Source organism: Cataglyphis hispanica, chromosome 26 (assembly GCF_021464435.1).
Source record: "Cataglyphis hispanica isolate Lineage 1 chromosome 26, ULB_Chis1_1.0, whole genome shotgun sequence".
NCBI lineage: Eukaryota > Metazoa > Arthropoda > Insecta > Hymenoptera > Formicidae > Cataglyphis > Cataglyphis hispanica.
The window spans coordinates 101,957-122,168 of NC_065979.1; the positions used below are offsets into that span (position 1 = coordinate 101,957).

The window sequence follows — 20,212 nt, forward strand, 5'->3', positions numbered from 1 at the left end:
TTTTGCTAAATACCAGATTATATTACACACAGGTTGCGTGAAATTATTGCCATTACTAACAAACAACCATCTCTCTATTTCAGTTTTATAATTTAGTTTTTCATTACCTTAAGTGCTATAAAATGACCGAGCAGTTGTTTACTGTTTAATCTGATTACAATTCTTCTGCATGTTTAATTAACTCATATTAATACTAATGCTTATTTACTCTTATGCCTACACGTTACTTTGCTTCAGGTTTAAAAGTTAATTAGTTCAATGTATGAGGGAATTAAAGAAAAAAATGATACACACGTATAATACAAAGAATAATTACAGAGCAAAAATAACGAATTGAGTGATATTTTAGTTTCGAGAAAAATGTAGGATCGAATTAGTTTCTTCTTAGTTTTCTTATTTTTTTCTTTGACTTTAAGATTTTAAAGATTTTTATATGACTTTGTAACTTGAGATAAAAGATCATATGTATATTACAACACAAGAAGCGTTCGCTTCTCCTCGTTCGCGGGCTGACATATTTCGCACAACAATCTTGAATTACTTGTCACTCTTTAGTCCGACGCATGATTGAATTATACTACTGCACCGGTTGACCAATTGCACTCGAACTACTCATTCTAGCAAACGATTGACTGTTTGTTTTTACTGCATACGCATATTACTTTTATTTTCGTTTCACTTTCATGAAACGATCAGATGATGCGATCAACTGCCAAATATTCGACAAATGCCACATTTATGTGAATTTTATTGCGTTGCCATAATTAGAACATTGTCATATAAGTTTGTGTTGGTTTGTTGATTAAATCTTGTTGATTAAATGCGATTTGGAGAATCTTAATACAGGATCTATAAATAAATATTAAAATAAATATTAAAATACTTGGAAGAAAAAGATTTTTTATTCAAATTCGGAAATTTGTAGTAATTTTTCGCTTGTGATTGTCATAATGTTATACATGTTAGTAGTATTCATGTGACATAGTAACCGTGATTTTGTGGCTGCAATGAAAAACGAATGATCTCATCTCTCTCTCTCTCTCTCTCTCTCTCTCTCTCGATCTGCTCGCACTTTCGCTCATACTTCCATTATCTTTCGTTGAATTATCTCGGCGATTCCATGACTCATCAATCGTAATCGACTACGAATACGGGTACGGGATCAGGTCGATTGACCATATAGAAACAGAGAAAAATAATTAAGTGACACTAAAGCGAGGCAAACGAGGCAATCATCCACGACTTCGAACGACGCCGGAAGCGGCAGTTGATCGAAACAATTTGCTCGGCTGCCTCGGCTGCTTGATTGTCTATTAAGCGCCGTGCAAATGAGCGCCGATGAGAGAGGCATCGATGAGAAACAGGTTGACGGACCATCATCGACCGATCGACACGTAATGTGCAAAAATCGATCGCGCGTAAAGTACCGTTCACACGAAGCTCATTGGTGGTTATATATTGTAGGTGATATTGTAGTTGATCTCGCGCACAACATTTACTGTTTTTATGAAAAATCAATATTTCATAATTAAATAAAAATTAATTAACGAAAGAAATTAATTAGTTTAAAAGTTCTTTATTAGTAGTTTCTCATTAATGAAGATAACGTCTGTCAGGTCGACATATTCGAAAATTGATTTGATAAATGTAGAGATTGATTTGATCATTGAATTTTTAATTAATTCAATCTGTTTTTCTTTAACTGTTAAAATTTAGTTATATCGAGGATAAAAAGAACAAAAATTAATAACCTCTTGTTTGAATCTACATTTTTTTTTTATATTGAATATAAAATATTCAATATAATACAAACTTGATACAAAACTTTACCTTAATAAATATGTCATAATTGATGCATAATTTTATATCAAACATGCGAGACATTTTTTCGGCGATTTTGTTTCTTTTTACAAGAATTTTTTTTTTTTTTTAGAAACTGTACGAGTTTTACAAGCAAATATCCAAGAAGAGTCATTATTTTGCATTTTAGATAAAGATTTTTTTTTTTTTTTATAAAATTGGCAAATTATTGGAATAGTTAGTTTTCACAATGCAGTCGTATTCCTAGAATTTGTAGACCTCGCGTGCTTCCGTACTGCGATGCAACATCATTAATACGTGCTAGATTTATGTAAACGGTTGCATATTGTTGCACCGAGTCAAGATATTCTGCGGCAACTATACTGCAATGGTATTATTCTTCTTATGTGAACGGTACTTAACGCGGTCGCAGGCACACGCTGGCTGGAGGGTAACACGAGCAGATTGCATCGTACGATAAACGCTTATCTAGGGCTCTAGGGTCTTGTAACACATACCTACGTTGCCCGCGGCTCTCGAGTGGAGTAATCGAATTGATTATTTTCCGCCGCCGTCGTCACTTATCTCCGCGCCATGCGCGCGTTAAAACGGGCTTGGGATTTATTTTTAACCGCGCGCGCACGTGGACCCGTGAGATAAAAGGCATTTGTCCCTTCGCGAGAATAACGGTTACGTTATTCTCGAAACGATTTAATTACTCATTCCGGAAATGAGAGATGCATGTTTCGCTCCTGTTCTTGGAATGTCCGAGCGTGAAAATAGTTTCCGTCACGGTCAAATTAAACACATGAAATGTGATCTTCTATTCGAGAGAATATATTCTCTTGTTTTTTGAAAAATTTAAAAGCCATTTAAAGCAAAATCAAAATGTGGACTTATGAAGCTTTTTCCTTTTCTTGGATGGAAATTTAATGATCTGGGAAATTTAATCTCTATTTAAAAAATATTATATTATTTTTTCTCTTTAAATTAATGATTTTAAAATTTTAATTAAAACTAGCTTTAAAAGATACGTTGTTTTCGTGGAATAAGCTTTGCGTGTGAATTTATTCTTCATAAGATTAGTGAGCGAGCAAAAATCAGCCGGGTCATTAGCTACGACACGATCGATACATATCTCTTTTGGTGCAATTCGAACAAACATTTTTTTGGCGCGCTTTGTCTGAAAATTTTATTGTAATTTTTATCCTGTCGCGATAGTACGCAGAATAAAAGAAAACCCGACAAATTACATGTATGTGTATTCCATCTTTTTGTCCTTTATAAATCACTCGCTATAAATTGCAGCGAGTCTTCAGCAACAATCGTTGAGATGGCTTTAGATGAAAGCGTGACGAAATAGAAAAAAAACACGTCCCTTAACGAAAGGAATGGAGGATTTTCAAAATGATTTAAGTTTCTTCAGGCAGCGTCGACTTCGTTCGAATCGATCGTGTCGTGAAGGATGGAATTTGAAAAGGAATTCGGTCGACATTTCTGACACTTTATCGTGGCTTTTCCTCGCTCCTTCATATCAAACACCCTGTTGACTGAGCACCGATTGCGTATTCCACGATCGGATGTCTTTTCAATAGATGTTAAAAAACATTCTGTGAAAAAGGACAGTTGTTTTAATGACGAGATATTGATGATTATAATGTTATACATCAGAATTTCAACTTCGGTAAATTAAGTATAAGTCGACAGTATAAATAGAATAGTATAGAGATTTTATTTCTCATTTAATTTTATCTCGAAAAAGATTTTTATGAAAATTTTAACATCTCATTAAAATATTTAAATAAAAAATTAAAAACTTACGAAACATATTATTTCAGAACGTTTTTTTTTATTATAAAAAAGCTGTAAAAACTTATCATAGATAATTTTTTATAAATTTTATGCACAAAATGTTCTGAAAAGATGGGTATTCCAGAGAAGCATCGCTTCTAGAACATTGTACTATAGTATAATAGAAAATAAAATTAATGTAACTCTGTTTTTTCCATCATCATTTCCATTTCATTTGCGTTTTTTTATAATAAAATATTCGATGATTTTTATTTTTCAACAAGGATTATTTCTTGCAAGTGAAAAGCAATCGAGTTAATGAGTAATAATGAAAGAGCGTATGATACGTATGATACTGATGTTAAAAATAATAATTACTTTCTCATATTATGTTATTTTTCCAATATCCAATTCTCCGATATTTAATATTATTAGAAAATTAGTATTATGAATTGAGAGTATTATATATTAGAATTAAAAGATGAATGTTACTGAAAAGTTAAGAGGATATATGAGTTTATAAAGATGTAAAACGTCCTACACATATTCTCTTACGTATAAAATGAATATAACGCGTAATAAAGCTTAATTCTTATCTTCTGATTTATCCACCTATATTAAAGATTAATAATATATTTATGACGAAAAAGATAAATGTCATAAAAATAAACTTCGAAACAAAAAGAAGGAATAATAATATTTGATAAATAGAATAACGTAATAAATTTTCAATGACAAGATTAATAATTATTGTATAATATGTTGCTACATTTAATGTGTCTATTAATGTGTCTCAGTTTAATATCTGGACGATCCGGTCGTTAGTTCTTTCTTCATGTAGCATTCTCAGACAAAAGCTTTTTTCTTATTCTAAATATTTACAAGATGAATCCGCTTTTAATCATTTTGTTTTAACGTCTTAAATTTGGTTCTGATAAAGGGAGTGATCGTCATCTCGAAGAATGTACGAATGTTTATTATCAATCACTTCCTTTGCATTAGCGAGAGAGTGACGTTTGCCAAGATGCGAGGATTGCATGCTGAAAAGAGCTCGGTAGTAGTCGTTTATTGATCGAACACACTCCGAGCACGTTGTGGGTAACAGATAATCGCAGACGGTTTCTCGCGATCCGCCTGTCAAAACCATCGATGTGCTAGTTTTTAATGCGAGTATCCCCTTCCTTCGCCCCCGTTCTTCCATCTCTAAAGAGATGATGAGACGTTACAGGTGCTCGCGGTCGTCTGTATGTATAAACACACGGAGAAGCTAAGAAGTTTGCTCGCAGACTTTGCTCTTCGATATCGACGCTGGCACACGAAATTGTATCGGTTTGATAGATCATTATTATGATACACCATAGCGGTTTACAGATACGGAGCGATCGGCATACGTGAGTTGCGTGGATTGTACAATTTTGTCTGTTTAATTCGAGAAGCGATCTCGCTTTTGAAATAATTTGTTCCGTAATAACAGTAAAAGTTATAAAAACGTTTACTTGATATTCAAAAAGGATTATTTTTTTATATAATTTACACGTCAGATCTTAGACGTTTCAATCAACTCTTTTAAATATTTGATTATTTGATTAGATATTTTCTTAATTGATTAATTCTCTGAACAGGCATTTTATTTAACGCTAAAATTTTATACCTTCTTCTATAATAATATCATATAGTGTTATTCTCTTCATAGCCATTAGATATACATAAAAGTGCAAAAACGGGATTATCATGATTAAAATTTAAATTAAATTGTTAAAACTCATTTTAAATCAAGCAAATGAGAATTTACGCTGTTAAGGCTTAATTCGCATCCGAAAATCTTGCAAATTTGTGTGATATTCAAGTTGCTAACTATTATCGCATCCATCATGACATTTCTCCTAAGATTAAATGGAAATGTTATAAGAGATGTTTAATGACAGATTGATCTAAGGCAGACGGACGAATTAGGGTGTGTCAATTTTGTCGCTTTCATTAGGCTGATTACTTTTCAATTTCTACTGAGAATATATCTATTCTGAAAGAACCGTTCCGCCAATATCGAAATATACGAAACGTTCGTACATTTGCGTGATAAACGATGATCGATTTATTTTTAGTCTACCAATTTCTCGGCGCACAGTCGCATTTATCGCTTGCATACTTTAAAAAAGTGAAGACCGTACATGAAGATAGACTGGAGGTTCAAGTTCAGATGTTCATGGTACTCCATGTCTATGCTCTCCCCACTTATTTTCGGACGAGATTTTCGCGATTTTATTTTTCTGAATTGTCACACGTGTACCGATTTGATCCACTGTAATTTAGACGTGTGAATCATCTTTGAAGCCTGTATAATTAAATGACGCAACAAGTAGCACCGAAAAGAATTGCACAGGCAAACACGACGATTGCAGTAATCTCTATTTTAATGTGACGCGTGACCTCACTTTCGAAAAGGGCGTCGGTCTCGCGTGTATAAACTCGATGTCAATAGCCTGCTGGCTAATGCATAAATAGTCGTTTGCACGCGATGCTGATGGATATCGCGACATCATCGTAGCGCCGTCTTGTAAATGAAGAGTGGAGCACGATAGCGATTTCAGAAAGTATCGATTAATATCGCCATTTCTTATTCTCACATGCAATTGATTTATCTCCGTTTTAAGAGAATATTATATATATATATATATATATATATATATATTGTATATATTAAAAAAATATTTCTCGAAAAACCCCTTCGTAAAAACAATCGATAAATAGAATAATTTTTTCCTAATAATAAAAAATACAAATAAATAATAAAATAAATAATAAAAAATACAATACATTTATAAAAAATTTAATTAAAATATTAATAAAAATTGAAAAAATATATATGTACATATATGTGTGTAAAAATTTTAATTAAAACATGTAATTAATAATTATATTTAATACTCAAATATATCACAATTCCATTAAAAGCTGTAACTGCTGAAAATTAATAATTAGTAATTTTATGATTGAAAACTCATTACATTGTGCCATTTGCACAAATCCTAATTATTGAAATTCTGATTTGACCCTGTACTAAATTATAGTATACGTTTAGCGTTTACGTATCACAAAACACGTCCAAGAAAAATTGTGTTTGATAAAATCGCAGATATATAACGGTGATCAAATCATCATATTTTATTTATGTGTACTTTTGTCCGTGATGTTTTTTTTTCTATTCGCACAGATATTAGAGACACGCGATTAGATTGTAATCATGCAACTCTTGTCCACTTGTTAAATAGGCATGTGAAAAAAACGCTGTTTATGTGGCGGTCACTTGGCAACAATAATCGATGTGTCTATTATACGGCGAATTGATTTTTATTGATAAAAAAAAATTACAAATTTCTAGAATGAGATTGTGCTTTGTCAATCACTGTTAATTAAAAATTTTGTATTCTCAACAGTCGAGTCTACTTACATTTATTTCGCAGATACAAAGATCTACCTTATAGGGATTTTGTCATATTTTAATATATAGTAAATAATGTTTATGAGCCAAATATATGTATATTTTTTTTTTTCATGCAACATTTTCCATATATTTGAAGATTTTTTTTTATATTTGCTTAAGAGGACCCTGTTTGGCAATATGCTGTCCTCGTGTAATCCGCTTGTGATATGTTATCCTTAATTAGAAATGGATATGAGGAATATTTAAAGTTAGATGCCCTTGTCAGGCCGATATCTAACAATAAATAAACATCGAAACGCCGATCGCGCGTGTAAAGCCGTTGTCATAGTACGTATTGCAGATGCGGATCGGATTATGTACTACGAATTATCGATCATCCAATCAAAGCGAAGTAGCTACTTGGATACTTCGCTCTAATTGGACAGCTGACGATTCGCAATCCGTAATCCGAATCTGATCCGCGTCCGCAATGCGTAGTGTGACAACGGCTTTACGCGCGCGATCAGCGGCTCGGCAATCGAGCCTCGAGCAATAGTGGGGGAATCGCAGGCGTCACCTTAGATATCAGCTCGAAAAGGTCCGATCTAATATAAGATAATCTAATTCCAAACACTGATTTAAAGAGATCTATCTTTTCCTTAATAAGAACTCACATGGTTCGAAAGGGTGAGCATGATGGTGATCCTTTTAAACTGCATCACGCTCGGGATGTATCAGCCGTGCGTAGACGACCAGTGCGTAACAAATCGATGTAAGATACTGCAGGTACGTATTTATCCTCCAAAATGTGACAGCTGGCTGGTGAAAGAAACGAATAATCCGCGTTATCGCGTCGCGGATTTGAGAAAGCAGAGTGTAGGGTATCGAGCTTATTTGAATATGAGAACCATTTCCATAAGAACGGCTCGCGATCTCGTCTTATATTTGCATGTCAGAACGGAAAGTGCCGATATCGGAATCGGAATATTTTCAATTCAATTAAACCAACTCATGGAAAGAAAGAGAAAGAGAAAGACAACATAACAGCGACGATTACATAGCACGCTAATAAGCAAATTAATCGATCGCGCATCTTGACACGGTTTCCGGCCGACTCGCAATTAGTCTAGCAAAGGAAGAGGAAGAGGAGAAAGATGGGATGGGAAAGAGATGAGAAAATTACTGATACGACATGACCGTTAATCGAATCCTCTAGTTAAGTGCCCGTAATCAATCACGGCAAATTACGTCGATCGCATTCCCTGTTCTAATCAAGTCGCGTTTCTCCTATCTACTTGCAGATGTTCGATGATATCATTTTTGCCTTTTTCTCCCTGGAGATGACTATAAAAATGGTGGCGATGGGGATTTACGGTCGAGGAACTTATCTCGCGGATTCCTGGAATAGATTAGATTTCTTTATAGTAGCAGCTGGGTGAGTATTTTTTTTCGTTTGTTGTATGTTTTATTATATATTTTTTTAATTTTAATTGTTATTTTGAAATATGTTCTTATTGTAAAATCTATGAGAAATATATATACGACAATGTGTAATAACTTATAAAATCGACAACATTGAAAAAATAATACTTGTAATAATTATATATTTTTTAACAATTAATTAAGATTATATATTTTATTTATAATGTTTTGTAGATGTGTTTTTTTTTAGATATCATAAAATATTTTACTGTAATTTAATTTCCTACTTTAAAAAAAAATTTTAAGTATACTAAATATATTTTGCGCAAAACATATCACATGAAATGTGATATATTATTAAATTAGAACAAGATTGCTGCAATCGTAAAAAAATGTCAAAAAAGTTTAAAAAGTATGGACAGCAAACACTAAAGAAGACATCTGTTTGGACTTGCTTGTAGCGCTTTGGAATATTGCCTAAATGTGGAAAATATGAATCTGTCAGCCATACGAACGATAAGGGTTTTAAGGCCATTACGTGCGATCAATCGTATACCAAGTAAGTACGAGACTTTCGCAATACATCAAAAATCTCAACAATTGACATTTAACTTCGATTTGTTCTCGTCATCGATTTTAAAGTGTATTGCTGGGCATATAACTGCCGCTTGTAAATCCTAGCGTATTTAGTAGGTTGATTTCATCTTGAAATTGAAATGAAGCAAAGGGAGTACATATCGATCAAAAACAAGTAAAATTGCAGCAAAATATGATGATAAGTTACAGATATTAAAATTAAAATTTGAAGCTAAATCGCGAAAGCGTGCAACATACAATATGCACTCTTTAAAAAATCACAATCTTAATTTTAATAATAGATTTTTGATCAATATTTGTACACTATCTCGAGTTATTTTGTCTTGACATTATGACTTTTAAATTACAAATTACTGAAAAGATTTTTGTCTAAATCATGTTTCTAAAGTAAAATTAAATAATTAAAACTTACTATGATTTATAGACTGAATTAGCGATTGTAATATTTAATGTTTAAACGTCCATTAAAAAATTATTATGAATAATAATTTTATTAGAAAGTTTTTTTTTTAAATAATCATACTGAGAATTTGTTAATGTATGTCTATAATTAATATTACAATCGGATAATGTAAATTACCATATGATTTATATTTTTAAATTGCCACGAATATTTATAGAACAATAAAAGAATAAAAATAATATATCAAGCTATTACCAGTGAACTTCATGAAAAAGATTCTGCAAGCAAAAACGATATTGTTTTGGTTCGAGAAATTTTATAAATTTCTAAATTATTTTTATAAATTTATAATTCGTATTTAAATAAATTTTTATAAATTTATCAACCATCAACGATACACATTTATTTATTAAATATTTATGAAACATTATTTTTACGAAATCCTCGATAGGTATGCGGATATTGGTGATGCTGCTACTAGATACTCTTCCCATGCTAGGCAACGTCCTGTTACTGTGTTTCTTCGTCTTCTTCATTTTCGGCATCGTCGGCGTGCAACTGTGGGAGGGCATATTACGCCAGCGTTGCTTTCTCAAGGCTCTACCCAACGTCAAGTATCCCGAGTAAGTTGGCAAGAATCTTAAACCGATTCGTTCGATTATTCGATCCAATCGATTATTATTATTTTTTGTTTTTTGAATGTTTGACTTTAATTTTTTACGTTATTACGCCTTACACACACTGCATCGCATCTCGTTTATTTTTTTTTTTTCACTGTCTATCTTTCGGTCGCTCTGCAGTTTTCAAAGGCGGCATCATTCGTTCCAATGCCGAGCACGTATTTTTTCGGCAAAATATACGAAAACTTAACGACTCATATTCGACAATTGTCATTATTAAAAGTATTTTTCCCAATGCTATAACTTTAAATACAATGGACGGTAAAATTTTGTGTCCAGCGCGAAACAATACTCGACCGTGATAATTTTTATATCTGAAGCTTGTATTATCATAAGAATTGCATTTATTATATATTCGAAATACACATTTGTACTGTTTGCGATGTTTCTATTTTGGGATCTTTTGCAATAATATACTTCGAATACATAAACGCTAATTTGGAAATTCTCATTTACGTTATTTTGATACTGATATTAGCGTTTATTGTATTCAAAGCTATTGCATAACATTTGTATTATTCTACAATTTTTTATCAGACAGATTTTTGCTTAGCTATAATATTTTAATTTTTTTTACATGCTTTTATGTAATTTTTATTGCTTAAAATAATCGTTATATCGAGCGCACATTCTCGGGATTTTAATTATGAGATTTGTGAGGGTACGATATAATCTCTCGAAGATTTGCGAACGCGGTGAGAAACGATCACAGATATTGTGATTTGGCATCGAGTAAATGACTTGATATATGACGATTCGCTACCGTAAAACCCAACTAATCTATCATATATCAGATTGCATGACAAGTAGCTCGAATTGTCGCAAAGCATCGCTTGCAGAGTTTTTCTCGCTGTAAATTTAATGCTTCGCTCTTTTTCGCTCTTTGTTCTTTGTCTTTCGCAAATACTATTTTGCACTGGATCTTGCTTTTATCAGACATTGATATCTATTCAGAATACAGTGCAAACTTCCATAACTCGCGTTTATTCTACTCGGCTTATCACGAAACTATCCGGAAATACCAAGTAGCTAATCACGATAATAAATAATTAAACAGTTTATGTATATATATAATAATATTACCGTGAATAGCGGAAAATTTATCACAAATTATTGCAGATTATCACTGAACATAATATGTAAATGGTATTTATATATATCTTTTTTATATTCTTTTTCCTTATATTTTATACATTCTTTTTCTATTTTTGCGAAAATATGTACAACTTTTAGTGTATTTGATGTATGCAACATCTCTATTTAAATTTAAAAAAGACTATTTTTTTTCTTAATAGTATCTTGCCAATTTAATAGCTTATTTGGAAATTCACGCACATAAAAAATGAAGATTTTGCATAAAATAGATTGTAAGCTCTCAAATATAATAATTTCAGAAGACAAGTTATATTTTTCTAAATAATATTTCTTTCTATTTTAAAAAAAGCGCAATTGTTAAAATAATTCTAACAATATGATACTTTTACAGCAATCTTTCTGTTAAATCTTCAAGTATCGATTTGGCTGAACTGTATTGGCGCGTTATGATAAGGAAGATATTATCAATGGCGAGGAACCAGAAAAAGTTCGTGAAAAGCCCTATAAATGGATCTGTACCTTCTATTTCTTGAACTTTTGCTTTACAGGAACATCATGTTAGGCGATCTTAAAATGTTCTATCTCTCACTTTTTTTTCCTCTTTCTTTCTCTTTCCTTTGTCTTTTTTCTCTTTCTTCTCCTCGTGACTATAAAAAAAAAAAACTAGACATATAAGTACATGACCTCAGGGAAGCAGTGACAGGCTATTATTTCGCTGTTGCAGGTTACTCTCGGACGAGTACTCGGTTCGATCACGCATTTAGTAAGCTCTAGTAGAGAACAATGTGCTGTACATACATATATATATATATATATATATATTTTTTTTTTTCTATTTCAATAATACATACCTCTATGAATCACAGAACATACATACATGTGGCATCCATATGTACATATATGTATATACATGCAACCATACGTGATGTGCATATGTATATATTATTATCTTTCTTTCTCTCACTTCTCTTTTCCCACTCTTCTCTCTCTTTCTCGCTCTCTGTCTATCTCTCTTCTCTCTTTTAACCACTGTACCAGTGTGCAAAATGTACCGTAGTATATACTCACATAGAGCATGTCGACTCGATCGTTGACGAATAAAATACTGTTTTGAATACTCTGGCTGTAAATTAAGGAGATGATGGTTTCAAGGATTCCGAGAGCGAGAAGTAAAATCAATCCTCCTGAACTTCGAAATAGTATTTTAGTGTCCGAGTCACTTCACGGTCTCTACACTTAGTGTCTGGCATTAAAGTTCTCTTCGATATATACCCGCTGTACATAAATTGTACGATTCGAAAAGATCGGAGATGCACGATGATGGAGGAATGGAAAATCCATATAATTTGTGTTGGTGGCGATCCGAAACTTTCACGTTTTTCCACGAGATTACTTCAAGATCTCTTCGGTTACTTTGATGCACGAGTCGATGTTCTTTTTCTTCTCTGCTCTGGACATACTCCCACGCAGTATGATCTTTCATGGCTCGTATCTTACTCTCTCTTTCTTTCTCTCTCTCTCTCTCTCTTGTTCTTCTTTTCCTCTATCTTTTCCCTATCTATTTTATCCTCCCTCAGCGTGTCTAGTCAATGACGATACTTTCTGCATATGTGAACTATCATTTAAACAACTCTGTGTGTGCGGATGCGTATGTGCGTGTGTGTGTGTATGATATGGTGGTCTTTGTGGTTTCACTGCGCATCACTTTCATGATAATGTTTTGTTATACAGGATATGTCAGATTTAATATCTCGTATTAAATAGCTTTTAATGATTTTTAGATTATAAATTTGAGATTGTCCATGTAAATGAAAAGTTTTTAATTTTTTACAGTTCAGAGATAATCGACACTTGACAATTGACATTCTTGTTAAGGAAAAATCGACACTCTACATTCCTCAAAAAATCTTGCTACATCATGAGACACACCCGGCGTGGGCATCCTGTATATAAATGACCATCAATAACTACGATTACAATTTGAATTCTAAGTTATCGCAAAAGATATTCCGTTTTCGTTAACGGAACCGCCAAACAGAATGAGCTTAGAAAAATTGCGAGCTTTATTATGCATTTTAAGATCTTATGTGCATCTTGCCTCGTGTGCGAGTCATTTCAATTCCAAACTTATGTAGCGGTGAAGATAGCGTAGCGGGAGAAGTAGGCTCCATAAAGTTCTAAGCACAAGCTCAGAGAGAGAGAGCTAATTAAACACGCGGTGCTCGCGCGATCTATTCCGGTATATGTAGCAGCTATTTTCGAACGTTTATCGACTTCTGCACCGACTTACTGCCGTTCCTGTGCCCTGGTAGCGCAGCGCTGGAGTCTCGTAGATAGCGGTGGACCTGAAAGTGATATCAATTTGTAATTTTTCTATAAGCCAAGTATACACCTATTCTTTTGAAAAAGTATTAACGTCCATCTCTCGGAATTGTAAGAGACGCTAATAATTGTTGCGAATATCACATCATTATTAATGTATTTATAGCAATAATATTTTGATACTCAGATTTTTTGAAAAAAAAACAAAGATGTATAAACGCATTTTTTTAATTAACAACTGAGGATTTTTAAAATTATATATCTGTCATATTTTGTCTCATATGTGTGAATTAAATTACGTTATTTTTACAATTATTTTGCGTCTATCAATTTTCTCAACAAATTTTTAAAATTTCTTTACAAACATATTTTATAATTATAGTTTTAAATTGGATTATTTTGGCATCAAGAGAGAACGAGAACGAATACGAAAGTTTATCAAAAGTTGGAACGAAACGAGACATTATGGGGATTGAGTGGTCAAACGGGACATACATATTGTTTAAAAGTAGGACATCTGGCCATCTTATATATAAAAGGACATAGAACCGATCGGCACGATCAGCATCGCGAGCATAAAGTGAAGCGCATGTCCTATACAAGACGTGGGCATGCAAATTAAGGAGAGTGTAGAGGCGATCACACATGCACACTGCTGATTAAGCATATATAGCGTGTGTGTTTGGATAGCATAGGAAAGCGTGTCGCATAATCTTAGAAAGTATAGCTATTCCTTGTATCAATATTCCTCTATCGCGCAATTTTTTCTGTTCGGTAAATGAATTATATTATGAAATTCGTTTCAGATCGTATTTAAAGAATGATATTTTACGAAAACACTTATGTGTTTTAAAAATTAAAAATGTCAAGCGCGAGATAGCGCGAGATCAATCATTTTGTTATTACTACGCGAGGACATGATTATTAATCACGTGAATATCTAAGAATTCAAAAGAAACGGCGTCAAAATATTATGTGATAGAGAAATATAATGGAATTTGGAAGAAAATACGGCAATGTTTTTGAATCTCAAGGAGTGCAGCATAAAAATAGAAATTATTTATTATAGTTATAGAGACATATCACGTATTTGTCCTTATTTCTCGTGCACATCATATTTGTTCAAGGTTATTCGCATATACAGCATTTTATCGCCATTAGTATTTTAATTTCTATTTCTTATTTTATATATATTTTTATATATATTTTTATAATTTTAATATCTAATATCTGTTAATAACTCTTAATGTCTAATATTATAACGATATCAAATAATTACTTATCTTTTACCGTATCAAATATTCGATTTCATTTCATCCAAGCTATATCTTTCGGGTTTCTCGAAAGAATAGAATTTCACTCATGTAATTCGACACATTATTATAACATAAATAACTTAAAATGTTAATATTTATAGTGTTTTTTTTATTTTTAATATTTAATATTAATGATATAGGATTCGATATCGCAAACTATGGGAAATGTTAATGGAGTATTTCTTTTCACACTTGCCGATTATTTTCGGCGTGATATAATACACGCGTGCACGCAAACTCGTGTCGGTTTACATCTGCATTTACACTTATATTTCTTTCAATCGTTGCGCACGTACGTTGTACATCACATTTATATACATGTAGGTATATATACTATATATGAGGTGTCCGAAAATCATGAGCTTGTCGACCAGTGATATAAACAGATTCGAAAATGTAAAGTGTGACACAGAAAACTGACAAGGAAACGCCCGATTTTCCGAACAATGCATGCTTTATTCGTAGCGATCTCAAAGTGAATATCACGTTAAGTACGTTGTATCGATTTGACGAATCAATGCCACGGCAGCGTCACGCCGACAATAATTTGTGCGGCGTAGGTCGTTTATTCGATTTCATTTGAATGCATACACAACCTTCAATATCTATAGCTACTCATATCTATAAACTACTCCGATCGATTGCATTTACATATTTTTGGTTCCAATATCCATTTACGCAAGAAGTCGTACTGGAAGCTCCTCCCGTAATTCCGCGACCCTCTATATATTATATATACCATGAATATATGAATATTATATGTATATATAGGATGATTTACGAAAAACTGCTATCTAAAATAACTGCTTATTTATGACTCGTTCAATTTCTTTCTTCAAAACATAGGCGCGTGTCTGTGTGTGTGTGTGTGTGTGTGTGTGTGTGTGTGTGTCTTTGGAATGTTAAAATCATTTAAAATAATTTATCATTAAATTTATTTTTTATCGTCAGCAAGATTTTTCATATTCTTAAAAATGTAAAGTATAAAAACTTGTCTCGACGCATTATTGCGCGCACACTTTATTTTTCGTTTCAAACTTTTTTTTTTAAGTTAGTGAATAAAAATTTTTTTTAGATAACAGTTTGTAATAATTTATTCTGTATATACATACATGCATATATACAAACATACATACATACATACATACATACATACATACATACATACGTACGTACGTACGTACGTACGTACGTACGTACGTACATACATGCATACATACATACATACATACATACATACATACATACATACATACATACATACATACATACATACATACATACATACATACATACATACATACATACATACATACAGACATACCTAAATATATACATACATAGGTGTATGTGTACACACACACATACACACATAATACCTACATATTATATTAAACACGCTGCATATCTACATACAATGTACGCATAAGCGAAGCATGCGAAAGTGCATCCGTGCACGTAATACGGCATATGTACACAAATCTTTAAAGTTAAGGATTTATGCAAAAATTGATGTGCGTAGATCGATTTAATCATCGCTTCGTTGATTTTCCAGTGATCTGGAGAAGTATTTCGAGTATCAGGGTCAAGATTACATTTGCTCGCGTCCCGACGACAGCGGGATGCACTCCTGCAGTAATCTGCCACCGCTTAAATTTGGTGAATATATCTTTTGTCTTACACGCAGGTTTAAATATACGAATTTGTGCAAGAATGTTATATAATAATTATCTTTTAATTTTAATTTTTTAACATTTAATAATTATTTAAGATTATATGAAATTTTAAATATTTTTTTATGCAAAGGACTTTTAAAATCCAGACATGTTTTATCCAGTGCGTTTATAAATTTACTTTTAATGTCACAGATGCTTTAAAAGATTTAGTGTCGATAGTTTCCTGCCATTTTGAGTTTTAAAATTTTAAATATACCATATATTACTACATATTTTCGAATGAAAGTTATTAAATACCCCGTAATCGAACGGATCGACGTTTCCCGCATTCAGGAAACTTGGTGTGCAACAATACGGCTGTGCCAAACAGTAATGTCACGTTCATCAACAATGACACCTGCGTTAATTGGAACTACTACTACACCGAGTGCAAGGGCCAGGGCAACAATCCATTCCAAGGAACAATTTCATTCGATAACATCGGTCTTGCCTGGGTCGCCATATTTCTTGTGAGTGCTCTCATTATTCGTCCTACATTCGTTCAGATACAAATAATTCACACATGCATGTGTACTCATGTATGTACATATGTGCAAAATAGAATAAATTTCCCATTTAAATAATGTATTGAAAGAGTCGGTAGATGCGGATCGCAAACATTAGTCTACGATAAAGAAAAATTACTCTTGGCGATATTGCGGACAAATTTCCTTTCATTCGATAAGATGTTATCACGAATGAATGATGTGTTAGGAAATAAACTTTGTATCTCTAGATCTAGATGATATTAATGTACGAAATTTAATTGTATATCTTTTAATTTTTTTTATTCGCGTTTATAGCAGATTTTTTTTTTATGTACAAATCTTTTATTTTTTAACAAAATTTCGTCAATGGTTTCGATATATATTTTTGGCATAAATATTCTTCATTTATTGATGAGTTCATTATCTTGTCATAATCCCGAGTAGCGCAATCGTGTCAATTTACAGGTAATTAGTCTTGAAGGATGGACGGACATAATGTATTATGTGCAGGACGCTCATTCCTTCTGGGACTGGATATACTTCGTTCTCCTAATAGTCGTAAGTGCTCCATTTCGGCGTTTGTAATATGTAAAACATATTGAATGAATCATGATATGTACATGCTACTTGCTTCTCAAAATCTTATTTTATAAATATCCAAAATGAATCCCAAAATGCAAATAATAATTATAATCATTGATTATTATATACATGCTAGTGGAACAAGATTGTAATATAATTTTTGTGAAAAAGCAGCGATAATAATATATAATATAAAACAAATACGCGAGAGGCATCAGTGAATCAAGGGAGGACCCGCATTTGCAGATCGGCTCATTCTTCATGATCAATCTCTGCTTGGTCGTAATCGCGACGCAATTCTCGGAGACCAAGAAACGGGAGATGGAGAGGATGAAGCTGGAACGCGCTCGCTATCATTCGACCTCGACGCTCGCGTCGTCTACGAATACCTCGGAGCCTACTACTTGTTACGCTGAAATTGTCAAGTGGGTACTCGTCGTTGCATCCCGAGGATGTTATTCGCGCGTGCCTCCTCTCGTCGGTGTTCGCTCATCCAAGAAAATATTTTTCTCGGCGCACTTGTTTTTTTTTTTTTTTTTACACCAAAATGATAACTCGGCTTTTAAGATGATAACTCTTTTTTCACAGATACATTGCCCACCTTTGGCGACGGGGTAAACGAAGATTGATGAAGCGATATCGCCTGTGGCTATACAAGAGGCAGCAGAAGCGCGAGCAGAATCTTCTCAAAGAACAGCAGAGCCAAGCGATTCGCTCGAACGCTGTTGCTGGCGGACTGAATCGAGTACCTGGTGGTGAGTGTCTTTTATATCACGGAATAATAGGGTTGAGACATAAAAAATATATATATAAAATCAAAGTTAAAAAAAATATATATAGAATTTAAAGAAAAATTTAAAAATTTTTATGCTAAAATATCGAGATTCGAACCCTCTCGAAATTTGTTACAATACGCAGATAGAAGAATGCATCATGGAAGATGTCCGCGACTCCTCGCCGCGTTGGATTATGCGGAGCAGCAACAACAGCAACAATTGCAGGTGGCTGCCAGTGATAACGGCGGATCCGTTGCCGATTTCATCGCCATTACACCGCCTCTACAATCGGCGGTAGTCACTACTATGACCGCCGGAAATAATAGCAGTAACAACGGTGGCGGAAACTTGGGTATCGCGCCCCGAGCGAGCCCCGAAATTTCCGAGGCCGAAGCCTCTACGAATATGTGCCACAGATTGAATGTGCATCGCACCTCCTCCGTGTCTTGTAATGGAAATGATAACGCCGTCGTGGGAAATGTGCAAGCCGAGGCAAGTACAGTGAGTCTGCACGTCAGATATGCATGCGAAAACACGAGATGCATCAAAGACGAGTGGCGTAATTGAAGTCAGATTAAAATACTGAAGTCACTTTAAAATAATTTTTCAATAATATAAATAATTGAATAATTATTTAAATTATTCATTTGTAATCATATCAATATGATACAAAGTTAAGACTATTGATTTTATTATTGGAAATTTATTTATAATGTTATCTCGTTTTTCCGGTCTCAATTACGTCATGCACACAATTATGTTACATCATGACTTTTTATTTTCTAGAAATGTTACATTCATCTTTAACTTTCGTAGACAACTTTGTAGACACGCAGTAACATCGACTCGTTTAGCGCTTTTTCCATTAAGCTTTTCTCTTTGCTGATATTAATTCTCTGCTTTATAATAACAGTAGCCGTATCTCATAATGATTATACATGCTTCGTATGTATAATAATAACAGCGTTTACGCTTCATCATTTTAGATTACCGAGACATCGATTCTTAGTGGTAGTCAATAAAGAGTATGTAGTTTGTGCAACGAGAACGATGATCTTTAGGCACGACGTAAAGTTTCTCTCCCCTTAATGCTACAAGTTTGGGCCGAGAACAGTTACGAGAAAGAGAGAGCGCTGTTAGTAGTGTATGACACGCATAATGTATGCTTGATTGATTCGCCTTCTAGACAAACAGCACGTTGTTGAGTCCGCCATGTACGCATTATCGGAGAAGAAGCAGCGTAATGTTTAGCGACGTGGTACTGCTCCATGGCAGCAATAATGTCGGGAATGCGTTGCAGCCGGGGACGACGGTGACGCCGGGTGAGCGTAACGTCTGCTCGAGCGAGAAGATGACGCAGACGGGCGATGGTAACGTTTGGTCCAGTTCGCTGCCGGACCACACGCAGGTAATTTTTACTAGTCACACTATATATGGTCTAAAGCGAAAAGTCTCTCTTCCTCACTTAAGGTGCGTTCCGTCATAGATGCAGGCCGAGCTGGGTGGCAACGAGGCTATGACGTGTCAGGAATTGTTGGCTCTCAGCGGTGCCCTCAGTGCTGCCCTGCCCACTGGTCAATTGGCCCTCGATTCGTTTCTAAACTCTCTCACAAAAGGCAAGTTCATACTTGATGTACATAAAAAAAAAAGAAAAAAAAAACAGATTTACCATATAATGTCGTTTAAAAAAGTCAAGATATGTATATTTACATGTACATTTTTTAAAAATATTATAATTTTCAAAATATATAATAATATATATGTATATATATATATATATATGTATATATATATATATATATAT

At 33.5% G+C, this 20,212-nt stretch overlaps 1 protein-coding gene across 7 annotated transcripts in view; it reads left to right on the forward strand.

Moving 5' to 3' along the window:
* The window catches only part of LOC126858561 (voltage-dependent T-type calcium channel subunit alpha-1G), a 47,449-nt gene that overhangs the window by 3,628 nt on the left and 23,609 nt on the right, over positions 1–20,212 (forward strand). For 6 of the 7 annotated variants that reach the window (XM_050608984.1, XM_050608987.1, XM_050608980.1 and 3 more), the window contains exons 2-13: positions 7,686–7,798; positions 8,314–8,447; positions 8,896–8,993; positions 9,886–10,057; positions 16,403–16,506; positions 16,857–17,032; positions 17,516–17,608; positions 17,879–18,057; positions 18,221–18,387; positions 18,551–18,900; positions 19,595–19,816; positions 19,895–20,024. In XM_050608984.1, the coding sequence (XP_050464941.1) occupies positions 7,686–7,798; positions 8,314–8,447; positions 8,896–8,993; positions 9,886–10,057; positions 16,403–16,506; positions 16,857–17,032; positions 17,516–17,608; positions 17,879–18,057; positions 18,221–18,387; positions 18,551–18,900; positions 19,595–19,816; positions 19,895–20,024 (1,938 nt within the window). Of the gene's footprint in view, positions 1–7,525; positions 7,611–7,679; positions 7,799–8,313; positions 8,448–8,895; positions 8,994–9,885; positions 10,058–16,402; positions 16,507–16,856; positions 17,033–17,515; positions 17,609–17,878; positions 18,058–18,220; positions 18,388–18,550; positions 18,901–19,594; positions 19,817–19,894; positions 20,025–20,212 lie in introns of those variants that run through there. The other variant, XM_050608986.1, reaches the window with a different exon arrangement.